The sequence below is a fragment of the Leucoraja erinacea genome, chromosome 6, assembly GCF_028641065.1.
Source record: "Leucoraja erinacea ecotype New England chromosome 6, Leri_hhj_1, whole genome shotgun sequence".
Classification (NCBI taxonomy): Eukaryota; Metazoa; Chordata; class Chondrichthyes; order Rajiformes; family Rajidae; genus Leucoraja; species Leucoraja erinaceus.
Genome location: NC_073382.1, coordinates 65,956,929 through 65,969,542, shown reverse-complemented (window position 1 = coordinate 65,969,542; position 12,614 = coordinate 65,956,929). Strand labels below are relative to the sequence as shown.

At 44.8% G+C, this 12,614-nt stretch overlaps 1 protein-coding gene across 1 annotated transcript in view; it reads left to right on the top strand.

The window, feature by feature from the left end:
- The first annotated feature begins 8,723 nt into the window (after positions 1-8,723).
- chordc1a (cysteine and histidine-rich domain (CHORD) containing 1a) overlaps positions 8,724-12,614 on the top strand; it is a 29,933-nt gene continuing 26,042 nt past the window's right edge. Inside the window, exons 1-4 of the mRNA XM_055637274.1 lie at positions 8,724-9,094; positions 9,148-9,212; positions 9,249-9,285; positions 9,419-9,537. Coding sequence (XP_055493249.1) covers positions 9,009-9,094; positions 9,148-9,212; positions 9,249-9,285; positions 9,419-9,537 — 307 coding nt within the window. The 5' untranslated portion in view covers positions 8,724-9,008. The remainder of the gene's footprint in view (positions 9,095-9,147; positions 9,213-9,248; positions 9,286-9,418; positions 9,538-12,614) is intronic.

Here is a 12,614-nt window from a genome sequence, read left to right as displayed (position 1 = left end):
GTAATGTCTGTACAGAGATTTATGAATGGCACGTATACCTGATGACTATTGCATGTAGACTCATTGCGCTGCTTCTTTGCCTTATGTCCTAACCAGGAATTGTACTTATGTATGGCAATTACATTGCTGATCTATATGCATAAAAATAATCTCACTGTACCTTGTTACATGATAATAAAGGAGCCATTGACCTTGGCCATTGAAGTTGCCCAGGCATGCACAAGGCTGCGTTTGAGCTACTGAAGGTCAATGAGGGCCCATCAAATGTAACTGCATTGGATCTGGTAGCATTTGCATTTATTCATACAGCAAGAAGGGAGACAGAATATGACATTGTGAAAAAAAGATCATTGATAATCGTGTTACAGTTCTGAGGATTTAAAAAGTGAGGTGGATAAAGGGGAACCAGCAGATGTAGTCTATTTGAAGGCATTTGATGAAGTGCACAATATAGGTTTTCACAGAAGAGCACATAGGGCTTGGGGTAATTTTGTGTCTTGGTCAGAGAAGTGCCTAATTAGCAGATAATAGAGAATTGAGATAAATGGGTCATTAATAAAATGGCAATTAGTGACTACTGGAGTGCCACAGGGATTAATGTTAAACATCTATTTATTATCTATATTTCTGACTTGAATGAAGGGATTTAGTGTATTGTAAATAATTTGGTGGTGATACAGAACAGGTCAGCTAACAAGCTGTGGGGAATACACAAAGAGCCTGCAAAAGGATATACAGATAGATGAGTTGCAGGTGCAGTATTAATTGAGAAATTGTGAAATTATTGCTTTGAAAGGATTTTTTTTTTAAAATCAAATTATTTTTAATGGAAACGCAAGCGCTGTTGCTGGAATCTTAAGCAAAACACCAAGTCTGGAGGAACTCAACGGGTAAGGTAACAACCCCGCTTCCCTTTGCCCCATCCCAACCTCTTTCAAACTTTCTCCCCCGACTCTTATCAATCTGAAAAAGGGTTCTGAGCAAAATCTTTGTCTGCCCATTCCCTTCACATTTATTTGTTAAACCAAATGATACCAAAAATATTGCAGCAGTATAAAGCGATTAGGTTTTTCAACTAAATGAAACACAAAAAGATTCAAGTATATTAGGAAATTAATGTTGACCTTAGTTACAGGGAATAAGGAATAGAAAAGTAAGAAGGTATCAGTGCAAATTTGCAGCGCACTGAAGAACACACCTACAGTACAGCATTCAGTTTTGGTCACCAAATTTAAGGAAGTATGCACCTATATCTGGGCCGGTGTCGAGAAGATTCACCCCATTAATTACTGTGGTGAATGAGTTGATGCATGAAGACAGTTTGAGCATGTTTGGCCCATTGCACACTGGAGTGTAGAAAAATGTGAGGTGATCTTATTGAAACAATCACGTTTCTGACGGGGACTGGACGCCAAGAGGATGTTTCCACTGGTAGGTGGGGAAAAAACGAGGGCATTATTTCAAAATAGCAGGTGGTCCACATTAGAACCCCATCCGCAGGTACTTTTCCCTGCAACCGCTGGTGATGCAACACCTGTCCATATACCTCTTCCCTTGACTCTGTCCAGGGAGCCAACAGTCTTTTCAAGTGAGGCAGCGGCTCACTTGCACCTCCTCCAACCTCGTCTAGAGTATCCGCCGTTCCAGGTGTGCACTCCTATGTATCGACGAGACCATGTGCAGAATTGGATATCGTTTTGTTGAACACCTTTGCTCAGTCCACCTCAGCCTGCGTAATCTCCCGGTTACCAAACACTTTAACTCCCCTCCCATTCCCACACTGACCTCTCTGTCCTGGGTCTCCTCCATTGTCAGAGTGAGGGCAAATGTAAATTGGAGAAACAGCACCTCATATTTTGCTTGGGCAGCCCAGCGGTATATTGATTTCTCTAACTTCAAGTAATCCTTGCATCCCCACTCTCTCTATCTCTCTTTCTCTGTCTGTCCCTCCCCCACCCTAGTCATTCTACTAGTTTTACTGTCGTCCTGTTGAGTTCCACTGTCTGTATAACTCATTATCACCTATCCCACAGCCAACATTGTACCATTGTGGGCTCCACATTTATTTTATTATCACTGTTTTCTTTTTTTTTCACTTAAATTTTTATTGATTTTTAAGAGATACTAGACCAAGTGCAGACACGTTGGGTCTGCTCCCCCAACGCAACCATTCCCTACCTGTAGCCCCCACGGGAGACGTGGTCCTCCAACTCAAGCCGTTCCCGAACATCAGATTCAATTTCTCAGCAGTGTTCCTGTTTTGAAATGGCGTCTTTGATGCGAGATGCCTGCGCCAGCAGCTTATTATGGTCGCTGGCAGCAAAACTTTGACAAAATGATCTTGAGTTTATAATATCTTTAAGAAGGATTTTACATCACATGTCTATATAAACATTGGGATTTAATCAGGAGTTTTTACTTGGAATCACTGTGAACTCTCATACCGAAATGGAAAGAATCTGTCCGTTCATCCATATCTGGTGTTGGCGTAGCAACTGAATCAAAGGCTGATGGATTTCAGATCTGGCAACCACACCTCAGGCTTTTCTCCAGAGAGCCAGCCCGACACCACTGAGTTACTATTTATTGTATCAAAACACTGGCAACAACATGCTAATATTAGCTAGTCCAATTAGCTAATATTAGTTTGGCCACCTGAACCTTGTCAGCCTACTCCCTATAAAACCCAGGCATTGAACCCTAGAGGAATAGTTGAGAGAAGAAGTGCAAGCCTCCCTGCTAGATGTGTTCCCCTATTACAGATTGAAGGACGATGAGCAACTGTGACAAACATGAGACTACCAATGCCACCATATGGTGAAGACTGACCTGCCAGGTAGAAGCCCTAGACAACCAGTGCCTCTACTGGGGCTACGATTGAATGGCTGGGGCAAGCCTGAGACGCCAGTGCCTCTTCCTGCGCATGGACAAGGGACAGTGCTCACACACAGAGACCAACTGAGTCACCAAGATACCCCAGAGACTGCCAACGCTGCCTCGTCAAGCCTCAAAGCTGAGCTGCCAGGATAAACCTGAGACCGTCAGAGCCTCCTCTTGAGGTAAGGGTGAACTGGAGGGAGAAGCCTGAGATTGGCATGCCTCCTCTTTTGAGACCAGGACTAAGCTGCCGGAACAAGCCTGAGATCGCCAAGGCCACCACACATGCTCCCAGGTGACGTTGGACAGCCCCCCACATGCGCCCAGCACCATTAATGCGCCCTGATTTCATTATATCTTCCATACCATTTATCCTAAGTATCATCCATCACGTGAGTTCCCCTTTCCTGGATCTCAGTCTGATGGATTTCGATCTGAGACGTCACCTAATCCTTTTCTCCAGAGATGCTGCCCGACCCACTGAGTTACTCCAGCTTATTGTGTCTATCACCGGTAACAACTTGCTAATATTAGCTAGTCCAATTAGCTAATATTAGTTTGGCCACCTGAACCTTGTCAGCCTACTCCCTATAAAACCCAGGCATTGAACCCTAGAGGAATAGTTGAGAGAAGACCTGCACAACCACTGACGGATCTTTGGTGTAGGAAGAAGGGCAGCATATGGACCTTGAAGCTAAGAGCTATGAGTACCAGGCTAAAGAATGACCTGCCAGGTAGAAGCCCAAGAGGAGCAGGTGGATGAGGACGGTTACTGGTTCATGTCGCAGCAGAACAGCACCATTTTCATATTTCAGCAGGATGGAGCAGAGAGGCTTCAAATGCAGATAGTGACTCTCTCCACGTCATGCAAAGACGTTCATAAGGGACTTCCTAACTATTCGTGTCCATTCTGGGCAAAGTGACACTTTCTGGTAAGGGTGAACTGGAGGGAGAAGCCTGAGATTGGCATGCCTCCTCTTTTGAGACCAAGACCCCTGATTAAACAAGCCTGAGATCGCCAAGGCCACCACACATGCTCCCAGGTGACGTTGGACAGCGCCCCACATGCGCCCAGCCACCACACATGCGCCCAGATGACATTAGATTCCTTACCGCTGTAAATATAATACATCACGTGAGTTCACCCTACTGGGATAGTCACTACTGAACCTACGGTGTGGTCACTACTGAATCTAGCGTATTCCCCACGCCACAGAAGGAATTTCCTCTCTCAAAAGATCATGAGTCTTTGAAATTCACTACCCTAGAGAGCTGCGGATATGGAGTCTTTCAATAGTGGTCAAGATGAAGATTCATACATTTTTAATCCAGGGGTCAGGGATATGATTTTACATTCTTAACCTGCACAACCACTGACGGATCTTTGGTGTAGGAAGAAGGGCAGCATATGGACTTTGAAGCTAAGAGCTATGAGTACCAGGCTAAAGAATATCAGGAACAAGAGGAGCAGGTGGATGAGGACGGTTACTGGTTCATGTCGCAGCAGAACAGCACCATTTTCATATTTCAGCAGGATGGAGCAGAGAGGCTTCAAATGCAGATAGTGACTCTCTCCACGTCATGCAAAGGCAGTCGGGTCACGACCCATGACCCGTACTGTTGTAACGCTACGCCAAGTGGAGTACAGGCGATGAACTGCAGGTAAGCACTGACCATTGTTTCCAGCATAGCGGGCCCGTTAAAACCCGCCAAAATTGTCCATTTTTGTGCTGTAAATAATTATGGAAATCGGGATAAGCGTGAGACATTTAGCCTACTTCAGAATTCCAAAAGTGAGGAGAAATGACGGTAGATAGAAGCGAGAGCTGAAGGGACAACAGCCAAAGTGCTTGGCGAACATTGGCCGTTTGCTCACTGCATTTCATCAACTAAGGCATTATTTGTGTTTTTTTCTTGATTCCTTTGGCATCTAAAAAGTTTCAGGTGATAAATCTGGCTGTAAAATTTTAAAATCGCCCATGGTTCTCAAGTGGGTTTTTACATACAAATAGAAAACGTCTCTGAAGCAAAATTTACAGCCAGATTTATCACTGCTGTGACTTTTTAGATACCCACGACCCACACACGGGTGATTCACCCGATCCCACCACCACACGGGGTGATTCACCCCCACTACCACACAAAAAAGATGGACATGGTCACAATTGTGCAGCTGGTCGGCAGGTATGTAATTGATAGCAACGAGAACATGCAATATTGATTAAAGCAAACCCTGCAAAGGCAATCATGTTAGTTATGCCTGTAGATCAAAGGAATAAACTGGCCAGGGTTTATCGTTTACTGGTACAAGAAAATACATTTTGAGTTTTGGACCGTGGAAAGACAGTCCTTTACTGTCTGAGTCAGGGCAACATTTCCACTTGTTTTCAGAACAATGGGACCTCAAAGGCAACAAGAGGGCAAGTCTGAAATCAATGTGAACAGTATGGGGAGGTGGGGGGGGGGCTACTCCATAACAATTTCAGCAAAACAGCTGCATCAGTAGGAGTCCACAAATAATTGCCAAACAACCAGCTCAGCGCGAAAGTGTGCAGGAAGGTGACATCAACAGGACCTAATTAACAGAGATGAGATTATGCAAATTCCGGAAATTAGTATTTACAGGACTCTTGAATAATAATAATAATATATTTTATTGTCATTGCACATAAGCGCAACGAGATTTGGTATGCAGCCTCCATCCAATGTCATAACATAAATCTTTGCTTTACAGAATACTTTACTCTTTAGATTCTGGAGTGGTTCCTGAGGATTGGAGGGTAGCTAATGTTACACCACTTTTTAAAAAGGGAGGGAGAGAGAAAACGGGGAATTACAGACCAGTTAGTCTAATGTCGGTAGTGGGGAAACTGCTAGAATCAGTTATTAAAGATGGGATAGCAGCACATTTGGAAAGTGGTGAAATCATTGGACAAAGTCAGCATGGATTTATGAAGGGTAAATCATGTCTGACGAATCTTATAGAATTTTTCGAGGATGTAACTAGTAGAGTGGATAAGGGAGAACCAGTGGATGTGTTATATCTGGACTTTCAGAAGGCTTTCGACAAGGTCCCACATAAGAGATTAGTATACAAACTTAAAGCACACGGTATTGGGGGTTCAGTATTGATGTGGATAGAGAACTGGCTGGCAGACAGGAAGCAAAGAGTAGGAGTAAACGGGTCCTTTTCACAATGGCAGGCAGTGACTAGTGGGGTACTGCAAGGCTCAGTTCTGGGACCCCAGCTATTTACGATATATATTAATGATTTGGACGATGGAATTGAATGCAACATCTCCAAGTTTGCGGATGACACAAAGCTGGGGAGCAGTGTTAGCTGTGAGGAGAATGCTAGGAGGCTGTAAGGTGACTTGGATAGGCTGGGTGAGTGGGCAAATGCATGGCAGATGCAGTATAATGTGGATAAATGTGAGGTTATCCACTTTGGTGGCAAAAATAGGAAAGTAGATTATTATCTGAATGGTGGCCAATTAGGAAAGGGGGAGATGCAACGAGACCTGGGTGTCATGGTACACCAGTCATTGAAAGTAGGCATGCAGGTGCAGCAGGCAGTGAAGAAGGCGAATGGTATGTTAGCATTCATAGCAAAGTTTTTGAGTATAGGAGCAGGGAGGTTCTAGGAGTTGTACAGGAGACCTGGAGTATTGCATACTGGCAGTTGCCATAGAGGGGTCTTGGTTGACTGATTCCAGGGATGTCACATATGAAGAAAGACTGGTAGACTCGGTTTGCGCTAGTGTTAGAAGATTGAGGGGGGATCTTATAGCAACTTTCAAAATTCTTAAGGGGTTGGACAGGCTAGATGCAGGAAGATTGTTCCCGATGTTGGGGAAGTCCAGAACAAGGGGTCACAGTTTAAGGATAAGGGGGAAATCTTTTAGGACCGAGATGAGGAAAACTTTTTTCACACAGAGAGTGCTGCTGGAATTCTCCGCTGAGGTTTCTCCAGCTTTTCTGTGTAACCCTGGAGTATTGCATACAGGCAGTTGGATTTTTTTGATGATCAGCCATGTCTTCACCAATATTGATCAAGAGGCAAGAAGACATTGTTGCCATGAGAGCTGGCAGATTGCCCGCGACCCCAGATACTCCATCCTGAGTCTACAAATCATCCATTGCTGGATGAAGAAACAATTGGACATTGAGCTGAAAGTGAAGTTGGGAGCTGAGAATATGATCCAGATGGACTCGAATGGATCTTCAAAGGATAGAAAATTGTTAGCTGCAGCTCAACAAATGCTTCAAGATAGTAAAACAAAAATAGAAGTTATAAGGATGCAAATTCTTAAATCTACGCAGACAAGTGAAACGGTATTTGAAAGTACAGATGGAATAGCATCAAAGCCTGGAATAAGTCCCTTGGAACTTAGGGTGGAAGAGGTTAGGCATCACTTCAGAATAGAATACGCAGTAGCAGAAGGAGCAAAAAACGTCATGCGACTCCTTGGCTCTGGAAAGGTCCCTGACAAGAAAGCACTTTCAGAGGCACAAGCACGATTCATGAATTAAGCCAAAAGGGATCTTTTAAAATTCCAGGAAAGGGGTCACAGCTTTAGGATAAAGGGGAGATCCTTTAAAACCGAGATGAGGAAAACATTTTTCACACAGAGAGTGGTGAATCTCTGGAACTCTCTGTCGCAGAAGGTAGTTGAGGCCTGTTAATTCGCTATATTTAAGAGGGAGTTAGATGTGGCCCGTGTGGCTAAAGAGATCAGGGGGTATGGAGAGAAGGCAGGAACAGGATACTGAGTTGGATGATCAGCCATGATCATATTGAATTGCGGTGCAGGCTCGAAGGGCTGAATGGCCTACTCCTGCACCTATTTTCTATGTTTCTAAATAACTAATAAAATTTAGATTTAGATACCCTGAGAACATGGATTGTAAAAAGAACAGTAAAATAGTCAAAACAGTTCAAACAGACTAAAGTGCAGATGTATCTGTGCGAGGGAGACAGTCCAGGGGGGGTGGGGGGCACTCAGCAGGGCTGGTTCAGAGCCGCTATAGCTCTAGGAATGAAGCTGTTCCTGAGTCTGGAGGTTCGGGCGTAGAAGGCCTTGTAATGTCTGCCGGAGGGAAGTAGTTCGAACAGTCCATTACAAGGGTGTGAGGAGTCTTTATTGATGCTGACGGCCTTCCTGAGGCACCGTGTGTGGTAGATGCCTTCCAAGGCTGGCAGCTGTGTCCCAATAATCTTCTGCGCTCTGTAGACGATGCGCTGAAGAGCTCTCCTCTCCGCCTCCGTGCAGCTGAGATAGCACACGGAGATGCCATACGTTAATATGCTCTCTGTGGTGCAGCGGTAGAAGGTTGCCAGCAGCTGTTGGAGCAGACCAGTCTTTTTTAATGTCCTCAGGAAGAACAGTCGTTGCTGTGCCTTCTTGACCAGCGCAGCGGTGTGTTGGTGGACCATGTGAGTGCCCAGAAACTTTAAGCTGGACACTCTCTCCACACTGTCCCCGTAGATGGAGATTGGGGCGTATTCTCCATTATGTGACCTCCTGAAGTTTACTTAATTGCTGAATGAAGCGTAGGTTGAGCTAAATGGTTTATAGAAAGCGCACTGCGATGTGAAGGAAGTAATACATATCACGAATAATGAATTGAAATCAAATGAATGAATGAATGCGACGATAAAATTAATGTTTGAATAGTTTCATTGATTGTATTTTTTTTAAACAGCGCTTTGTTGCTGAATAATTGTGGTATGACACCTATAGATCCGCAGCAACGCAAAGGACACTACATACTTCCTCCTCAAAGCCTAGCCCATTAACAACGACCATTCGCTTAAGACAGCAGATGACTCAACACATAGTGTGCTGATGATACTTCATATTAAAACGCCCAGGGATAATGCGATGTGGATGGAACTTCTGTTTAACACCTCCTACGGCCTTCTAGGTTTTATTTAAACTTCTAAACCCCGCTGAAAGCCAAATGAACAGAGTTAGTTACAACGTTGACCCACAGTACCAATGCCAGCACGAATAGAGAAGTCGCCGCCGGCCGCGTCTCCCGGGCCAGGGTTCTAGAACACGCCGGGCTCTTCCGCCACCCCGCCCGCCCGCGCGGTGACGTCGGCGCGACGCGAGGGGACGGGTCGAATGTTCGCGAAGGATCGCGGAAGCAGCGCGGAGCTTCCCGAACCTTCCCGAGTGCGGCCCGGCCTGGAGTTACCGGCTACACCGGCTGCCCGGCCCGGCCTGGAGTTACCGGCTACACCGGCTACACCGGCTGCCCGGCCCGGCCTGGAGTTACCGGCTACACCGGCTGCCCGGCCCGGCCTGGAGTTACCGGCTACACCGGCTGCACCGGCTGCCCGGCCCGGCCTGGAGTTACCGGCTACACCGGCCCGGCCTGGAGTTACCGGCTACACCGGCTACACCGGCTGCCCGGCCCGGCCTGGAGTTACCGGCTACACACCGGCTACACCGGCTGCCCGGCCCGGCCCGGAGTTACCGGCTACACCGGCTGCCCGGCCCGGCCCGGAGTTACCGGCTACACCGGCTGCCCGGCCCGGCCTGGAGTTACCGGCTACACCGGCCCGGCCCGGAGCGGCGGCAGTGGCCATGTCCGTCTTGTGCTACAACAAGAGCTGCGGGCAGCGTTTCGACCCCGACAAGAACAGCGAAGGTAAGCGACCGACCGGCCACCGGCCTCTTCCTCCCCGGGACACGGAGCTTTCGGCGCCGGTCTCTAACACAATGAAATGATTAATTATTATAGTTTTTTCAGGCACATCAACACAACCATGGCATATAAATATACAATAACATGGTTGCTATGCTATGTTATGTTTCATGACCATAATGGTTATTGTAACTTTAAAGAATAGCTAGCTATTCTGTGCTTCATTAGGGTTATGCTGGGAAGCTCAAGAGTCTGATGATGGAGGTAATGGTCCTCGGGCTACTGTTATGTACCACCTTCCCGATGATAGGGAGATGAGACTGTGGCCATGGTGATGTGGGTCTTCGATATTAGGTGAGGCAGCACTTCCTATAGATTCCCTGAGACGTTGAGCTAAGGTGACAGGCAATTGGAATCTGGAGGTGTTCTCCAAAGTGATCATCAAATTTGATTTGATTTTTTTTCTATCTTGGAGGAGACTACATTGTAAGTAGCAAAATCAGTGTACTATAAATTGGAAGGGATGCAGGTGAATTCTGTTGTAGGGAAATGTCTTTCAAAAAAAACTATTGCATGCAATAACATGTACTGATATTAGTTGTATGGTTGATGAAGTCATCATGGATTTCAGCAAGATGTTTGACAAGGTCCCATGTTCCCACATGGGACCCTGGTGTATAAAGTTACAACCTATGTGATCAAAGGCAAGTTACTAATTTGGATCCAAAATTGACATGCCTTGAGGTTACACAAAAATGCTGGAGACACTCAGCGGGTGCAGCAGCATCTATGGAGCGAAGGAAATGGGCAACGTTTCGGTCCGAAACCCTTCATCAGACTAATGTGGTTATACAAAAATGCTGGAAAAACTCAGTGGGTGCAGCAGCATCTATGGAGCGAAGAAAATATTACACAAAAATGCTGGTATTTATTAGTAGGCAGAGGGTGGTGGTGGAGGTTTGTATGTGAGATTGGAAACCTATGCCCAGTTGTCTACTGCAGGATTTGTTGCAAGGATTCTCACTGTCTATTATGTGTATTAACAATTTGAATATGAATGTAGAAGGTATGATCGTAAATTTGTAGTGATATTTAAAACAAAAAAAACAGGTATTTTGCTGATAGTGAGGAGTCAAGTTGTAGGCTACAGGATGTTGGTCACTTGGTAAAATGGGCAGAGCAATGACGTAGAATTGAATCCCAAATTTAAAATGTGAAGTGACTTATTTTGTGAGACTAAAAAGGGTAGGAAGTACAGAATGAATAGAGAAGTATTGAGCAACAGAATGTCTGTGCAAGTCCAAGGATTCCTGAAGTGGTAAACATAGACAAAGAGGTGAGGAAGTTGGAATATTTGCCTTCATTAATTGGGGCATAGACTATAACATGGGAAGGTTATGGTGCAGCTTTGTGAAACATGGAATACAGTGAATAGTCTTAATCACTACACTATAGGAAGGATCTGATGTTCTGGAGAAGGTACAGAGGAGATTCACCATCCTAGGATGGGCAGTTTTGGTTCTGAGGGCAGACTGGGCTTTCTTTTCGAGGAGCAGAGCCCCTCGGGACAGGGGAGCTGACGGAGATGGACAAAATTGAGGGGTGTCAATTGTTTAAAAGCTTCCCCATAGCAGAGGTATCTAACTAGCGGGCACAGAGAAGGGGTAAGATGTTAAGAGTGATATTGAGGAAGGATGTCATCACCCAGGTTGAAATCTGGAATGCACGACCTGATTTGGGGAAAGCAAGTAGCTGCCTACCATTTAAGAAATATCTAGATGACCATTTAAATTTGCAGAGCATAGAAAGCAATGGACCAAGTGCTGGCAGATTGGATTAGATGGTTAGATTCATGAGCATGTGGGCTGAAGGGCCTGTTTCAGTGCTGCATTTCTATGATGTGCTTCCTTTTCTGGAGGGAACATTTGTTTACTTGAATAATAGGAAGGGTAAAAGGCATGGGTAAATGTTGTGAACGAGTAATGGGTGTTGTTGGTGATGAAGGAATGAAAAAGTGTTGCAGAAGGAATATTCCCTAAATGCAAGAAAAAGGAAGATGTACCTTCTGGTAACATCACAGTGAAAATGGCAAAAATTAAAGTAGACTAATATAAAGGTGACAGACACAAAATGCTGGAGTAACTCAGTGGGCCAGGCAGCATCACTGGAGAGAAGGAATGGGTAACGTTTCGGGTCAAGACCCTTCTTCAGACTGAACCATCGGACCATCATCCTGAAGAAGGGTCTTGCTACGAAAAGTCATTTGTTCCTTCTCTCCAGTGATGCTGCATGTCCCGTTGAGTTACTACTGCATTTTGTGTCTATCGTCGGCTTAAACCAGCATCTGCAGTTCCTTCCTACACAACATAAAGATAACTGTATAATTAACACCAATGCTCATGGTAAACGTATGTTGGCGTGTTTTGTGCTGTATGTCTGACTTTACAGCATTTGGTGCTCATGATGCAGTCACTTCTGCTTTGGCAAAATCAAGATGGATAAGGTGATTGCAATGCAGAATACCTCTGAGAAATTTGCAAGGATGACTGAGCTTCTAGTTGCTTGTCACTCTAATTCTTCATCTCATTCCCACCTTGCCATCGCTGCCCTTTTAAACTATATTGGATCTGTGCAAGAGGCAATTTAACCTCAAGGCACAGAATCTCATCTTCTAACTTTGCACGTTGTGGAAGTTAACATTTAAATTCAATTAATTTAATAATCAGTCTTTTTAATTACGATATTTAATCTGAAATTTTTAACAATTTCTCTTCCCATAGATATTGGATTGATGTGTATTTCCAGCATTATTTCTATTACATATTTCAAGCATCTGCAGTCTTTTTCTTCTATCAGTGTATGCTGTGCAGTTCCAATATATGTCAGTTTCTACCTCACCTGCTTATCTTTTGTCATCTCTTATTTACATTTCCTTTGGAAGGAATATCAGCAGTTAACAAGCTGCCTCCCTTGGCTTATCGCACCTTCACATGTTTGTCATTCAACCTCTCTTGATCCTTGTCTTGTCGGTGACATATCATTTGTTTTCCCCCATTTTCTGAAACTTAAAACCTCCTCTG